Genomic DNA, 14533 nt, shown 5'->3' with positions numbered 1-14533 from the left:
GTAAGTCGGCCCGATCAAACTACGAGGCCGCAGTTTTTTACATCACGACCGGTAGTTCGACCGCGCCCGAACTGGGACTAAGGCTAAGCGCCGCTATCGCCAAATAACGGCTAAGACTCGCCCACACCGAATTGAAAAAGCAAGGCCATCGCCGCCAACGGTCGACCTAGATTCGACTGCGGTGGGTAAACAGTTCGACGACAGTCGAAGTTGCCTTTATGGCTAAGGTCGCCGATTCCTTCACGACTAAAGCCGTCGATCTAAATTCGACTAGGGCCGCCAACGCCGACGGTCAACAAAATAAGCACAAGACAGACAATGGAAAAGAAAATTTATATATTTACAAAGTCAATGACGGGTCATCCCCGCTTACACCCGGCCAAAGCCGATCAATACAAGAAATAAAAAAAATAATAATACAAGAAACGCCTAAAACGCCAAGCGGCGAACAAGACAAGAAAAAATGCACAGACATCTTTCTAATCGGTGCCGTCTGCGTCGTCGTCTGCACCAGCGTCAACCTCCGGCATCGCCGCGTCAAAACCACAATCGGCACGTGCCTCACGAGCCTTCTGATGCGCCCCCTCGAAAGCAGCCTCGGTCACGACTCCAGCCTCCCACAAACTCTTATATACATCACGTTGGGCCTCGGCAAAGACCCAAAGTTCCCGAGCCTGGCTGGAAGAAGCGGCCTGATCCCGTAGCCGCTGATTCTCTTCTTCTAAGGCTGTGATCCGGTCCGCCATGACCTGGGCGTCCTGCTCAAAGACACCAATCCGCTCCTCGAGACTCGCCTCTCTAAAGGCCGCAGCATCCCTTTCCAATGCCCGTTGGGATTCATGCACGCGGATAGCCTCCTCCAACGCCCCGGCCCTCGACGAAGCATCCCTCACTTGAAGCTTCAATGCCGCGACCTCACCCTCCAACGCGGTCACTTTCCCGCTCCATGCCGCAGCGGCCTCCGCCGCCTTGGCCTCGCCCCGGCGTTCGCACTCAGCTGCGACCCTCTTCACCGCTTCGAGCTCCTCATCCTTTCGGCGGAGCTGCTCCTCGAGAGCACTCGTTCGGCCAAGTATTTGTTGTATCTGAAGCTCCCGCCTCGCCAGCTCTTCGACCAAGGCCCGGCTACGAGGATCATTCCTCAAGCGCACTCGGTAGCGGCGATACTTCTCCAGCGCCCGCAAAAATATCCCCGAGCGGACCTTGGCTCGACGGATGCTTTCCACCTCCAACAGATAAGACTGCAAAGCAAAGACAACGATTAGAATAAAAGAATAAACCTAAGGCAAAGAAGAAGCGAACCGACGTAACAGTACATACCCTCAAGCCCATCACGGCTACTTCATTAATCAGCCCGATATCCGTAACGCCCCTCAGCGACGCATTCTCGGCCTCCTAGCATAGCGGCTCGAACTGCGGCACCAAGCTTTCCCCTTGGAGCAATAAGTTCAGTTCCGTGGGAACCTCGATAAAGCGAGATCGCCCCTCTGCGCGCACCGCTGAATTGGTGGAGCCTTCCTGGAACATACGGACGTCGTCGGGATCTAGGGCGGATTCAGACTCATCCTCACCCACATCAGCAGCCGCTGAGGAGCTACCTCCCGTCTCAGTGACTGGAACCACCAATTGAGTCGCCAAAGCGACGATATCATCACGGCCTAAGCCAACCGGGGCAACCCCCATTGATCGTCCGCCCTCGAGGGCAGGCGCCGCAGCCGCATTCCTCTCTGCGTCCGCCGGCGGGGAGTCCAAATTAATTACCACAGGAGGAGCCGGCGCGAACGCGACCCTACGCCTTATCAACGGCCTCTCCTCCTCCCCATCTGATGACGATTCCGCTCTAGGGCGCGCAACCCCCGATGGCCCCTCGTCCCGAAGTAGGGTCCGTGATGGAGAAGAAACCGCTGAAGACTCGACTGATGTCGCCCTCGGTGTTGAGCGCGACACCGAGCTGCAGTAAGCCGAGCAACTGCACCAGGCCGACGGAAGGCCAACTGAGGGGCCCTGACGCCGCGTGCCCTCCCTAATCACAAGAAAACAAGGTTGACGAATAGAGTCGAAACAAAGAAGAACCTAAGAAGAAATCAATGCCTACGGCCATGCCTCTCCCAGAAAGACGCCCATGTGCGTATCCCCCGCGTATGAGGGAGTACGGCCTCGACCCACTCACGTATCCAAGACAATGGGGCCGGCGGCGACCTGTCATCTACAAAAAAGACACGAGTTAACGCCCATGATCACAAATCACAAAGAGGGAAAGAAAAAGGAATTCAACCACTAAAGAACTTACGTGCATGGTTCCAAGCCTCTGGGAACCCAGTAGCATCCGCCACCAGGTGCTTGGTCCTGATGTAAAAGAAGTGCTCGAAAGGGCGAGGGTCGACCTCGTCATCCAACTTCATGACCAGGCCCCTCGACCCACGAGGGCACGCCTGAATCATGGTGCCGCGGACTCTCTGGGGAGCGTAGAGACTCAGCACATGCTGCAGCGTGACCTCCCTACGGGCCAATTCCGCGTACTTGATGAACATTGCCAACAATTTGTAGAGGGAAGGAGTGAGCTGACCCGGGCATACCCCGTAATAACGACAGAAATCCACCGCCAGCATTGGGAGCGGGATCTTGAACCCCAACCTGAAAGGATAGGCGTAAAAAACGCAGTATCCCCGGCGATTGGTGTGGACCCTCTCCTCGCTTCTAGCGAGAACAATGTCTGCATGGGTAGGAACGACCCCCTGTTCCCGTAATCGGGCCATCCCAATCTCCCCCATTAGCGGGGCTTCATCCACCGGTTCCTCTCCACCGTCGACGGTGAAATCAATCGCCAGACCTCCAGGCCGAGGAACCACCTCGTCAACCGACGGAATTTCGCCGGACTCCATCTGTTCTGCACCTCCCATCGCCGGAGATGACCCTCCGACTACCAGAAAATCTACCGTAAGAGCACCGTGGGAAGAACTGCCTGCCATTGTTGATCTACTGAAGACAAATGTTATCACAATCAAAGGAAAGAAAAGAGAAGATGAATTAGCGAAACGAAAAAGTTTCCTCAGAATCTCTCTCAGCTGAACAAAGAAGATATGAGAAATGAATGCCTCAACCCACCTTTATAGGCAACATAAATGGCTTTCGCGAAACCCATAGCCATCATTAACTGCACGACCAACCGTAAAACGGTTCGGTTCTGCCGAAGCAAGCGTCATTATGACGAGCTCCGCAAAGCGGCTTCTCAGCCATCCGCCAACATACCGCCGTCGGAATGATCGCTACGACCTGTGAACGCTGAAAGAATGTGCCGTACGCCGTTAAAATTTTGGACTTGACCAAATACTTACTCGGCACATACTCATTCCCTACGGCCATCCTCAATATATGAAAGGCTACGGCCGTCTCCAATATATAAAAGGTTACGGCCATCCTCAATATATGAAAGGCTACGACCGTCTCCAATATATAAAAGGCTACGGCCATCCTCAATATATGAAAGGCTACGACCGTCTCTAATATGTGAAAGGCTACGACCATCCTCAATATATGAAAGGCTACGGCCATCTCTAATGTATGAAAGGCTCTCTAATGTACGAAAGGCTACGTCCATCTCCAACGTGCAAACGGCTAAAGCCACCGCCGCCAATAAGTCGACCCCCTTATTCGAGTTGTTTTCAAATCACAATCGATGAAGTCCGCTCATCGAGCTCGGCCGAAAAACGACCTCAATAAGCGGAGGGACTAACTGTATGAGTCAGAATCCGACCCCACGATAATTAATGAGGCTAATCCCGTTGTAAGTTAATTCATGATTAATTAGTGGTACGACCACTCAGAATTAATTATATTCAACCCTCATCTGATTCGATCAACAAGGCCACGACCCATCCGCCACCATGAAGGCGAAGCCCCAACGTGGTCACGGCCACTTATTGCCAGCTCACGAAACTCACAGCTATAAATACCAAGAGAGGAAACCCCAGAAAGAGGGGGGCTGCTTCTTCACCACTAGTGAGAGGAGAGAGAATCGAGAAAATATACCCCTCTTATGGGAAAAGAAAACACCATTGTAAGGTTCTGAACCTTTCCATGGAGAGGCAGACCAAACAAATATTATCAATAAAGGTTTCTAATGCTTCTACCCTTATTCCTGAGTACTTATTTTCGTTTCTTTCATTGGGTCCAACGGATTATTACGATTTGCTATGATTATCCCGTGATTTATTTATATTGTTTTATACTCGTAAGTTTTGTAATAACTTTTGAGCAAACATTATTTTTTCCCCCCTGACTGTGTAAAATATATAGATTATATAGAACAGCTGGGCGGGGACTGCAAGCTAAAGCTGAAAAAGATTTTAAAAGATCAACATATCTTTGTGATGTTGCTGACCACAACTCAGGTGAATTAGTAGTCAGATAACAACTTCAATGCTGGACTTGGATCACGAAATCCTTATTTGGAACTGTACTTCCTTCAACTGAATCGATTGTGAACAATTTAGCATATGGTGGACAGGCAGCCGCTCAGACCTTCTATATTGGAAATTAGCTAATTATTCTTCTCTGTGTATCAACTTGACTTGCTATACTTGCTTGATGTTTGTCATTATGCATTACTCAGTTTGCCAACTTCTATTTGGCTTTTCCAGCACCTAGGCTATGTGTATCATTAGTTGGTCTCATAGTGTTAAGTGATCCAAAACTAAGTTGTATGGTTTAACTATTCCAACTGTAATACCATTTGATGATCTTATCAAGGAAAAATAAATTTATGATCAGGTATCTTAGAATGTAATGACAACTATTTTGCATCCTTTACTGAGCATAGGTAACATGTTTGCTATGATAACACCAATCCAAGGTAGTGGAAGAGGAGTTATGCCGGAGAGCAACTGAGGTAACTTTATTTTTCTTTTCTTTTTTCATCTTGCAACATCTTTACATGTCGTTTATAAAAAAAGATCTTTCTCTGCATGTATGATTAGGTATTCTAACTAATTGCAGTTTCTATTTTGTCTATTCTTCATTGTCTCTGTGTCTGTTTCTTTCTAATACATTTCTCTTGATCTTTTCTTCTGTCGAGACCATTTTTTTCTTCAATAAATTGAACCATACACTAAGCAGTCATTCAATGAGAGCTTAACTTTTAATTTTTTATAGCCACTGGCAAGCTATATCATGGCCATGACAGTTATTTCTCTTCGATTTTGACCTCTATTCATTTTTGCTGTTGCTGAATTTTGTAGAAACGTCGAGTTGTGTAGACTCGCTGAGCAGGTTGTCTTCTCGGATCCCTACAAAATGTCACAATATAATCAGTGCACATCTCCTCATGCAGATGCCGATGCAAAGAATAAGTTAATAATTCAGATCGACTTTGAAGGCACTTCTAAAAAATAAGAAACCCATTCAATTGAAGTAGCCTCAACTCAGGTAATATTTAATGCATTGTTGACTAATATGCACTGCTTTTGATCATGAGTGATGTTAGATATAATAGACGGGGATGAGATAAAGTTCCTGTCTTTAGGAAAGCTTGAAATCAACAAATATTGGGTTACATAAAAGTATTTTTTTTTAAGATTTCTGTAGAAAGGCCTCATTCATGATGGTGTGATGTCATACTTTTATATTTGGATTTTGAATTTTCCTGTATCAGGTTAATCATGTTTCGTAATGTTGGCTTGTTTTCATAAGAAAACAGAAAATCTGCAAGTCCCTTTTTACTAATTAGCAAAGCTTTTCCCTTTAGCAATAAACTTGGAAGATTTTGTATTGATTATTTAGTGTGCAATCTGATAAGTTGATAAACGTTGTTGAATGGGATAACATAGGCAACGTATACAGTGAGCGAAAATTCAATGTATGGTGATAGGTTATAAATATTTGTCCTTCATATTAATAGGGTTCAATTTAATCTCTATGTTTGTTCGTATTATCATTAAAATAATTGAGTTGCCTAATGAGAAAGCCTAAGACTTGAAATTGATATATGGCAAGTTACTACACCTTTTAATCTTTATTTTCCTGATGTAGGTTTGTACTGTGATTAGAATAGTGACATTTGCAAAACTCAAGTTCTCTTAACAATGGATCCTCATCAAACAAAAAAACGTCCTTGGATAACGACAGAAGCTTATGACAAGAATGCCAAACGACGTGAAGTGTACAACAATATGACCATGGCTGAAAAGAATGCGCTTCTGCTGCAACGACGTCTAAAAAAAAGAGAGACAACAACTAATCGTCTTCTCGCAAGTAAAACTTATGTCAACCCTGTTGAACCAGCATCTGTAATGCCAGGTAATTTTGCTGCCGGAGCCTCTTGTTCTCTGCCAAAAACAGGTTAGAACATTAAATTCACTATATGTCTTTTCCCACATATATATATGTATAGACACACAGACACATATATGAGTGCGCATGTGAAACAGTTATGCCCATCTGGTTCTCATGTTTGTTAAAAAAAATTTCTTGCAGCAACCAATGAATGTGAAGTTTGTACGCCACCCGCTGTGCTTCACAAGGAGAAAAATGTGTTGTACCCTTTTCATGTTTTTGAAAAAGGTAATCATGTAACCTTGATCACTGACAATTGTACATCTACTATGCTCAAATGTTTAATCCATAATCGTGTTGCACCAGGTTCTACATCAGGCACTTCAAATGAGTCAAGTGCTACATCCTTTGAGTCGATTTTGGTTGACGGTTAGTATGAACATAACATATCGTTTCTACTTTTTGGCTGTTTCATAATTTTTTCCACTCCTTAAGTCTGTTTGGCGTATGCAGGTCATGTAAAGAATAAGAAAAAATTGACTAATGTTGGTTATGGAAAAAAGAGAAATATGCCTAATAATATCCGATTACGCTCTGACTATGTTTCACTTAAAAAAGTGCCAAATTGTGAATTCTGCTCGGCCAAAAAATTTCAGTATGAATCACCTTCATTTTGTTGTGCTAACGGTACAGTTAAGTTGACTTATCATAAAATGCCACCTGCACTGAGAAATTTATATCTAGGATCTTCTGCAAAATCCAAGCACTTCCAGACGTATATTAGAACGTATAATAATATGTTTGCTTTTAGCTCGCTTGGTGTCAGTTAGGATAAAGATCTAGCCAAAAGAAATCATGGTATATATACATTCAGAGTTCAAGGTCAAATGTATCACTTTATAGATGATTTATATCCTGCCGAGAGAAGGCCTAAAAATTTGCAGCTGTACTTTTATGATAACGACAATGAGATTGCAAATAGAATGGCTTGCTCTGATAAAATAGATGAATTGATAGTGAGAGAATTGATAGACACACTGAAAGATAATCCATATTCTATATTTTTACGAACTTTATCTGAGATTTCGAACTTACAGAACTATCACATCGCACTTAAATGTAACTCTGGATTGGATCAACGAATATTTAACTTGCCCAGTACTACTGAGGTTGCAGCAATATGGGTTGATGAGAATGATGTTGGTGCTATTCATGTACCGCACATTCAAATTTATACTCATAGCAATAGAACGCAAAGAGTGAACTACTATTTTGGGTGTTATGATCCTTTACAGTATCCTTTACTATTTCCATATGGCCAAAGTGGGTGGCATTGTGGTATTAGAAAGTTTCATGGGGAAGAAAATATGCCTAAAAATTATGCTCTGTTTGGTTCGGAACAACTACCGAGTATAAAAAATTACACCTCTGTTGACGGATATCTTGATATGGAAGATCAAGTTATGCAAAAAGGGAAACGAAAGAGAGATACAGTTTCAGTTCGTGAATACTACAGTTACAAGCTCCAGATGAGAAGAGATGATGAAGATGAACTTTTACATACAGGTAGATTACTTCAACAATATTCGGTTGATGAATATATAAAATTGGAGACTCAAAGATTGGATTTTGCTTTCTTCAATCAAGATTTGTTCAGAATGGATATGTTAAATGGACTTCTTGGCATTTTAAGACTTGGTGAACGAGATGCTTCTAATGTTGGAAAACAAACATTTCTGCCAAATTCATTTATAGGAGCGCCTAGAGACATGCGTCAACGTTATATGGACACTATTGCATTAGTGCAGTATTTTGGAAAGCCTGATTTATTTATAACGATGACATGTAACCCAGCTTGGCCAGAAATTGAGGAACATTTAGCACTTAGCGATGAGGCACAAAATAGACCTGATTTGATTAGTCCCGTATTTAGGGCCAAAATAGAAGAGCTAAAGACGGATATTCTAAAACGAAATATCTTTGGAAAAGTTGTTGCTTTTATGTACACCGTTGAGTTTCAAAAACGAGGTTTACCTCATGCTCATTTTCTTATTATACTACAGAATGACTATAAATTGTTGACAATTGAAGCATACGATGAAATAATTAGAACAGAATTACCAGACGCTAATGTAGACTCAGATTTGCGTAAGCTTGTTCTCAGTGGCGGAGGCAGGATCTCCACGAAGGGGGTTCAAAATTTTTTTTTTGTAGCTAGTGGGAATTGAACCCATGACCTTATATAGATTTTGAAACACCTTGATCACTAAACTACACTTTTGGATTGTGTTAAGGGTGTTCAAAACTTAATATATAGAGGTAAAAAATAGATTTTGCCTTATATATACAGTGTAATTTTTCAGCGAAGGGTGTTCGGGTGAACACCCTTGCTCCACCCTAAATCCGCCCCTGCTTGTTCTTAAGCATATGATGCACGGTCCTTGTGGTAGTTTAGACCCAACAAATTCCTGTATGAGGAAAAAAACAGGTTCTTGCAAGTTCAAATATCCAAAAATGTTTGCTGATCAAACATCAAAAGGAAATGATTCTTATCCAATTTATAGAAGACAAAATACAGGTGAGGTTGTGAAAGTAAGAGGTCATGACTTAGATAACTCTTGGGTCGTCCCATGCAACCCATATTTACTCGGTAAATTCAATTGTCACATAAATGTTGAAGTTTGCTATGATATCAAAGTTGTGAAGTACCTTTATAAGTACATCTGTAAAGGACATGACAAAATTGCATTCTCTGTACAGAATAATGATGCGAATATAGAAATAGATGAGGTAAATGAATATCGGTCTGCTAGGTTTTCAATCATACAGCTCTAAATATTTACAATAACCAACAAAAAAACAATCAGGGAAAAGTTTTGTTAATGTAGCAGTCGTTTAAGTTTATCTTTTCGTTATGATTGACTGTTGTAACCTAATTAGGCTTTGGCTGTGCGCTAATCCATTTTGGCTTACTTTGTGGCTTTTCTTCTTATCATTTAGAAATACTAATAAAAGCAGGATAAATCTATTAATCATTATCACCATCTAATTATTACTTAAATTGAAAAAACATAGTGACAATGGAATATTGTATGGAAAAAACTTCAGTGATATAGTTAATCGAGACATTGTCTTCTGACGTTGAAGGGAAGATATTTGGAACAAAGTAACATCATATAGCATTCATTTAATACAAAGGAAATAGTAGAAGAAATCACAAGTTTTAGTTTCTTCATTACTTTCTTTTATTGCAGATTCGCATATATGGTATCTGGTAATAGGGCTTACAACAATGATCTTCTTTCTTCTCTGTACCTTAATTTTGAGACAGTGACATTACTCTTTCTATAGAGAATAATTTTATGAGTAATTTCAATGCACAATGTGTTGTATACTGACCAGGACTGCAACTTATTTTTGGCTTTGTAGAACTACTGATGCTTCTCTTACATCCGGTACCACCAAAAGAATTGCTCAATGGGCTTAGCACTGCACAGGGAACCGACTATTTTATCTTTGGATATTTGTACACGTTGGCTCCTATTAACAGATTCTATGTTTCTCCTACAACGGCTAATAGTTAATGTTGTGCATCGTTTTTTTTCTACAAGTTATGCTATTGTGCTAGAGGAGAGAAAGAGGCCTTTTACAAAGTGATACATTGCAATGCTTCAAAAGGATGCAGCTTTTGCAAGCGTAATGTTCTGATACAAGAAATGGGGAGAGCTCTATAAATGACAACAACAATGTGATTCCAAATTCACCTTGTCTAAATAAGAGTCAATCAGATATGCAGTTCCCAATAAAAGCATATTAGTGAAATATATTATTTTCAGTAACCTATAAATTATGGCTGAGTTATTATTCCATAATATTGCAGGCTTTAATGAAGAATGCCTCTCTTAGCTTGGTTGAGATGAATACTCCAGTTTCTCATTTCAATCAGAATCGGGCTACTTTGGAAGTACTTTTGAATTTTTAGTTTCAGTGTTGCAACAATTCAGTTGACGTAATAGTTTATTAATTTTTTTATTGTAATTCTAATTTCTACCACTTACACATATTTGTATCAGCTCACCTGCTGCAAAACCATATGTTTTTTTTGGGTAACATATGAATTACTTACACATATTTGTATCAGCTCACCTGCTGCAAAACCATATGTTTTTTTTGGGTAACATATGAATTAGAAACGGCAGGATTAAAGAAGTGAGATTTTTGTAGTAGCTATGTAGTTTTATTTTTTCTCTTTTGAGTAACATCTCACTAATAGCCCCGTGGTCCTCCATTTCTTTACACAAGCTCACTTTTGCTTACAAATTTACAATAATATAGTTCTGTTCACGTTGGGCCACCCCTCCACTAGTAAATAATATAGAAGCGGGAATGAGAGGAGATTTGCCCGGGCTACCCCTCTACTAGTAAATAATATAGAAGCGGGAATGAGAGGAGCTTCCGGTAAGAGTAAAATGACTAAACCAAGACATCTCAATCTATTCCTTTCATATGTCCTAATACTTTTTCGTAAATATAATTAATTTGAGGACTTTTAATATCTACAGAGGCTGATGACGTTACGGATACATGTGGAAGAACTAAATTCATGAAAAAACTACTACTCCTATTTACGGAACTTGTAGGCCCACTTCTGCCACCAAAGCTGATGATGTCATGGACTTTAAATATCCACAAAAGCTAAATGAGCCTGCGTATTAGGTGGATATATGTAGAATTTGAAGGGCCACTTCTGCCGCCGCATCACTTTTTATTCTTCACAGATCACCCCACAAATATTATTTATGTTGTTTTACTATAGACGGACAAGAACAGACAGAATTGTTTAGTTTGTTTCAATTGATTTAGAAAATTGTGGTCACACCTCAAACCAAATCAACCAGTTTGTATTGTTTTTCTTCTCAAAATCTAAAAGAACAACAACAAAAATTCATAATCTATCTACTTTTCCTCCTTATTTTAATAAACTGACTAAATCTAAATCATTTGACATTTCTATTTATTTATTTATTTGAATAGTTTTATGTCACATTTGGAGTATAACTTGTTTTTTGAAAACAGTTACACAAATTGAGTTCAAACTAAGAATTGTGGTGAGGGCCGAAAGGATTCAAGTTTTTGCCTTTCCTTATTGTATCATTTTATGCTATATAGTTCATAAAGTATCATAACTTAAAATATATAAAAAACAGTTGGAAAAATGCATAAGTACCTCCCTAACCTATATTCGGATTCCCAACTACACACTTTTTTTTTTTGCGGGAATCCTATTACCCCCCTAAACTTATTTTAAATGAAATTATTTGCACCCTTAACGCTGACGTGAAAGAGTGTGTGTATTTCACTCCCCCAAGGAGAGTGAGAAGCAAGAAAAAATAATTTTCAGATTGTTTTTTATTCTTTTTTACCATTTTTTCTTACTTTTTTTTCGTTTTTCCTTTTTCTTTGTCTTTCTTCTTTTACTTTCTTTTTTCGTTTCTTCTCTAATTCCGGCAGATATTCATTCACCGGCGACTTTGTCTGACCGTTTTTCTTCCATTTTTTCTTTTCACACACAAACTAAACTCTAAAAAAGATCTATTCATAAGCAAAGCAACATACACTTAGATTTGGGGGAAAAAATTCATCATCGGAAAACCTTCCCACGTCGGAAAAAAATGATGTTTTAAAATTTTAACTGGAAAAAGTTTTTTTTCAGCTTATATTCGTTTTTATTTCTTTTGCTCTTCCTCCCACACACAAATTACACTTTCAAGAAAAATTATATATATATATATATATATAACAAAACACACTTAGATCGGGATAAAAATCTGTTGCCAGAAAAAAAAAATTCGCCGGAAAAAATGGTGTTTGTGAAATTTCGACGACCACCATTTTATGCCGCCGGTGACCAAAACAAAAAGAAAGAGATTGAAATAACCAAAAAAAAAATGAGAATAATAAGAAATAAGAAAAAAGGATAAGAAAAAGAAGAAAGAATTAAAAAAGTACTAAAGTACATGTGGGGGCGCGTGTAGCTCACCACTTGCCAAGAGTTTGGTTGTCTAGTTTTAGGGTGGTATTTATTCCATTTAAAGAAGTATAGGGGAGTAATAGGATTCCCGCAAAGAAAAAGTGTGTAGTTGGGAATCCGGGTATAGGTCTGGGGGTACTTATGTATTTTTCCAAAACAGTTCGATGCACAAAGCATCCCGTGTTTAAGCAGGATTCAGGGAAAGCCTTTATTTCAAGGAGACGTGGTGTAGATAGTCTACCCTGATGTAAACATCCGTGGTTGATTTCGGGCTTGAAAAAATTACTTGTTTCTTGCACCAGGCTTGCATCTTTATATATATCAACATGAATTTTGCATTCTAGAATTTGTACTAAAAAGGATAAAAATCTTAAATGAGTATATGCTACCTAAAAAATATAACATTCGGTACGGTGTCACTTTAACTAAAAGGATGATAAATATTATGTGCTCGAAGTCTCTCTCTCACACACACATGTAGCCATTAATACACGAAAGAGTTTGTTCTGTTCTGTCCTAAAGTGCGGCGAATGCGTGAAACACCTGATCACCTCCCTTACCGACATCAACTTACGGTTACAATGACGAAAATAGCCTTGTCGATCGCCAACTTCTTTCAAGGAGTAAGCTAAATATTCCCAAAGAAGTATAAATGTACTTTCAGAATTGCTTTGAGCATCCTAGAAGATTATTTAAGAAGGATACCTAGAATCATTAACTAAAAATTGCATTTCAGGTGATAAATAAAGCTGGTAAATTTTAGATGTGCTAGCTTTTAATATAAATTTTACTCTTGATGCAATTTTAGAACATGATTGATGATGCCAAAGCCCCGTCTCCAGAGTCCTTTGGACATGGACTCTTGGCCTTGGTCAAGGTCAAATTTGTGGCTTAGTTTGAAAATGACCTAATATGAGACAAGACTGAACTTTAGGAAGATTGATAATGGTTATTAAATTTCAGACTTTTGCTTTTCTTTGTTATTCTAATGTAGGTTCTGCATTAAATACACACTGTGAGGGCAACATGTGTGACAAAAGGTTAGGCCCAACAATTTGTGTAGCGTTACTTTTAGGGAACTTACACAAATGTCCCAAATAAATCTCAACTTACCAACCTCTAGTCATTAGTCATAGACTTACCAAAACTAGCCAACAAAAATTGAAAAATCAAATAATAAGGTTCTTTCTCTCAAAGAATCACATGCAAAAATCACCTTCCATATTTTTAAGCGTGATTAGCAACATTAGATACAAGACGGAAAGGAAATTTCATGGACGGGGTAGCAAATAAAGTGATAAAACTCTATACAATATTCCAAAAATCTAAACGAAAAAGGAACTTTTTCAATGGGTATAGTTGAAATTCATTGAAAATATATAGATAAGTCAATATATAAAATTTGAGGAAGATTGGAGGTGATTTGGACTGGTTTTGTATCAAAATTCGTAATTAAATCGAGTTCAAAAAAGTCTTCTGCAACACATGTATCAAACATGTATCACGCATGTAATACATGGATATACATGTGATACACAATTGATACAAATATGATACATATGTGATACAGAAATGATACACAGTGCGATACACATATCATTTTTTTTCATGTTCAGCTTTTACTTCGAATTTTCAATACAAACCACCTCAAAACTTCACCAAATCATCCCAAAACTGAGATTCAAGCTCCTTAAGTTGTGCCCAATCTATTCTAATAACACCCACTCAAAAAAAAAGCAAAAATTTGATATTTTTTGCTACAAATAGCTAATTGGCTAATTTGGCTAATATTAGTAATATTTTATCAATTGGCCAATTTTTGTAATGAGCTACTTATAAATGGACATAGCTGGTAATTTCCCTTACTTTTAATTCAAAATATCTTTCATGATTTTTGCAATTTTGTTAAGAATATCAGTTAATAACATAAATGACTAAGTTGCGTAGCATCTTTGTACCATTTTGCCCAATTGCTTTTTATTTTCTTGTTTCAATGTTATCTGAATGTTCTTTATTGACATGTTGATGTCGATAATATGCAGGTTGTTGACGTAACATTTATTAAGAAAAAATCATGGTTTAGACCAAGTAAGTCAATATGTGCTTCTACTGCTACATATGGTGACGGTGAGTATCTTGCTTGCTCTCTTTCTGGTATTTCATTTTTTTGCTCAATATGAACTCAATTTTAATTTGTCGATAATCTATGTTGCTCGGACTTTTCAAAAATTT

At 39.3% G+C, this 14533-nt stretch overlaps 1 protein-coding gene across 5 annotated transcripts; it reads left to right on the top strand.

Annotated features, from left to right (window-relative positions):
• The first annotated feature begins 4236 nt into the window (after positions 1-4236).
• LOC109215183 lies at positions 4237-10479 on the top strand. 5 transcript variants are annotated; one of them, XR_002066323.1, is made up of 7 exons: positions 4237-4888; positions 5238-5424; positions 6028-6336; positions 6472-6558; positions 6637-6699; positions 9700-10018; positions 10151-10410. XR_002066323.1 is itself a non-coding variant. In XM_019379197.1 (6 exons), exons 3-6 carry the CDS (start codon positions 6081-6083, stop codon positions 9852-9854), a joined length of 561 nt encoding a protein of 186 aa, XP_019234742.1. In that variant the 5' UTR covers positions 4237-4888; positions 5330-5424; positions 6028-6080; the 3' UTR covers positions 9855-10479. The 5 variants fall into 5 exon arrangements, 4 of the variants coding, with proteins under 4 accessions (XP_019234742.1, XP_019234744.1, XP_019234741.1 ...); XM_019379197.1 differs by having other exon boundaries at positions 5330-5424; positions 9700-10479; XM_019379199.1 differs by having other exon boundaries at positions 6124-6336; positions 9700-10479.
• Positions 10480-14533: the final 4054 nt, after the last annotated feature.

This window comes from Nicotiana attenuata, unplaced genomic scaffold (genome assembly GCF_001879085.1).
Source record: "Nicotiana attenuata strain UT unplaced genomic scaffold, NIATTr2, whole genome shotgun sequence".
Taxonomy (NCBI): domain Eukaryota; kingdom Viridiplantae; phylum Streptophyta; class Magnoliopsida; order Solanales; family Solanaceae; genus Nicotiana; species Nicotiana attenuata.
The sequence above is the reverse complement of the archived record's forward strand: the minus strand, read 5'-3'. Positions and strand labels throughout refer to the sequence as shown.

Coding starts and splice junctions, on each gene's coding strand:
- LOC109215183 (XM_019379197.1), top strand. CDS start 6,081: ATGGATCCTCATCAAACAAAAAAACGTCCTTGGATAACGACAGAAGCT. Junction 6,559..6,636: donor TTTTCATGTTTTTGAAAAAG/GTAATCATGTAA, acceptor GTGTTGCACCAG/GTTCTACATCAGGCACTTCA. Junction 6,700..9,699: donor TGAGTCGATTTTGGTTGACG/GTTAGTATGAAC, acceptor TTGGCTTTGTAG/AACTACTGATGCTTCTCTTA.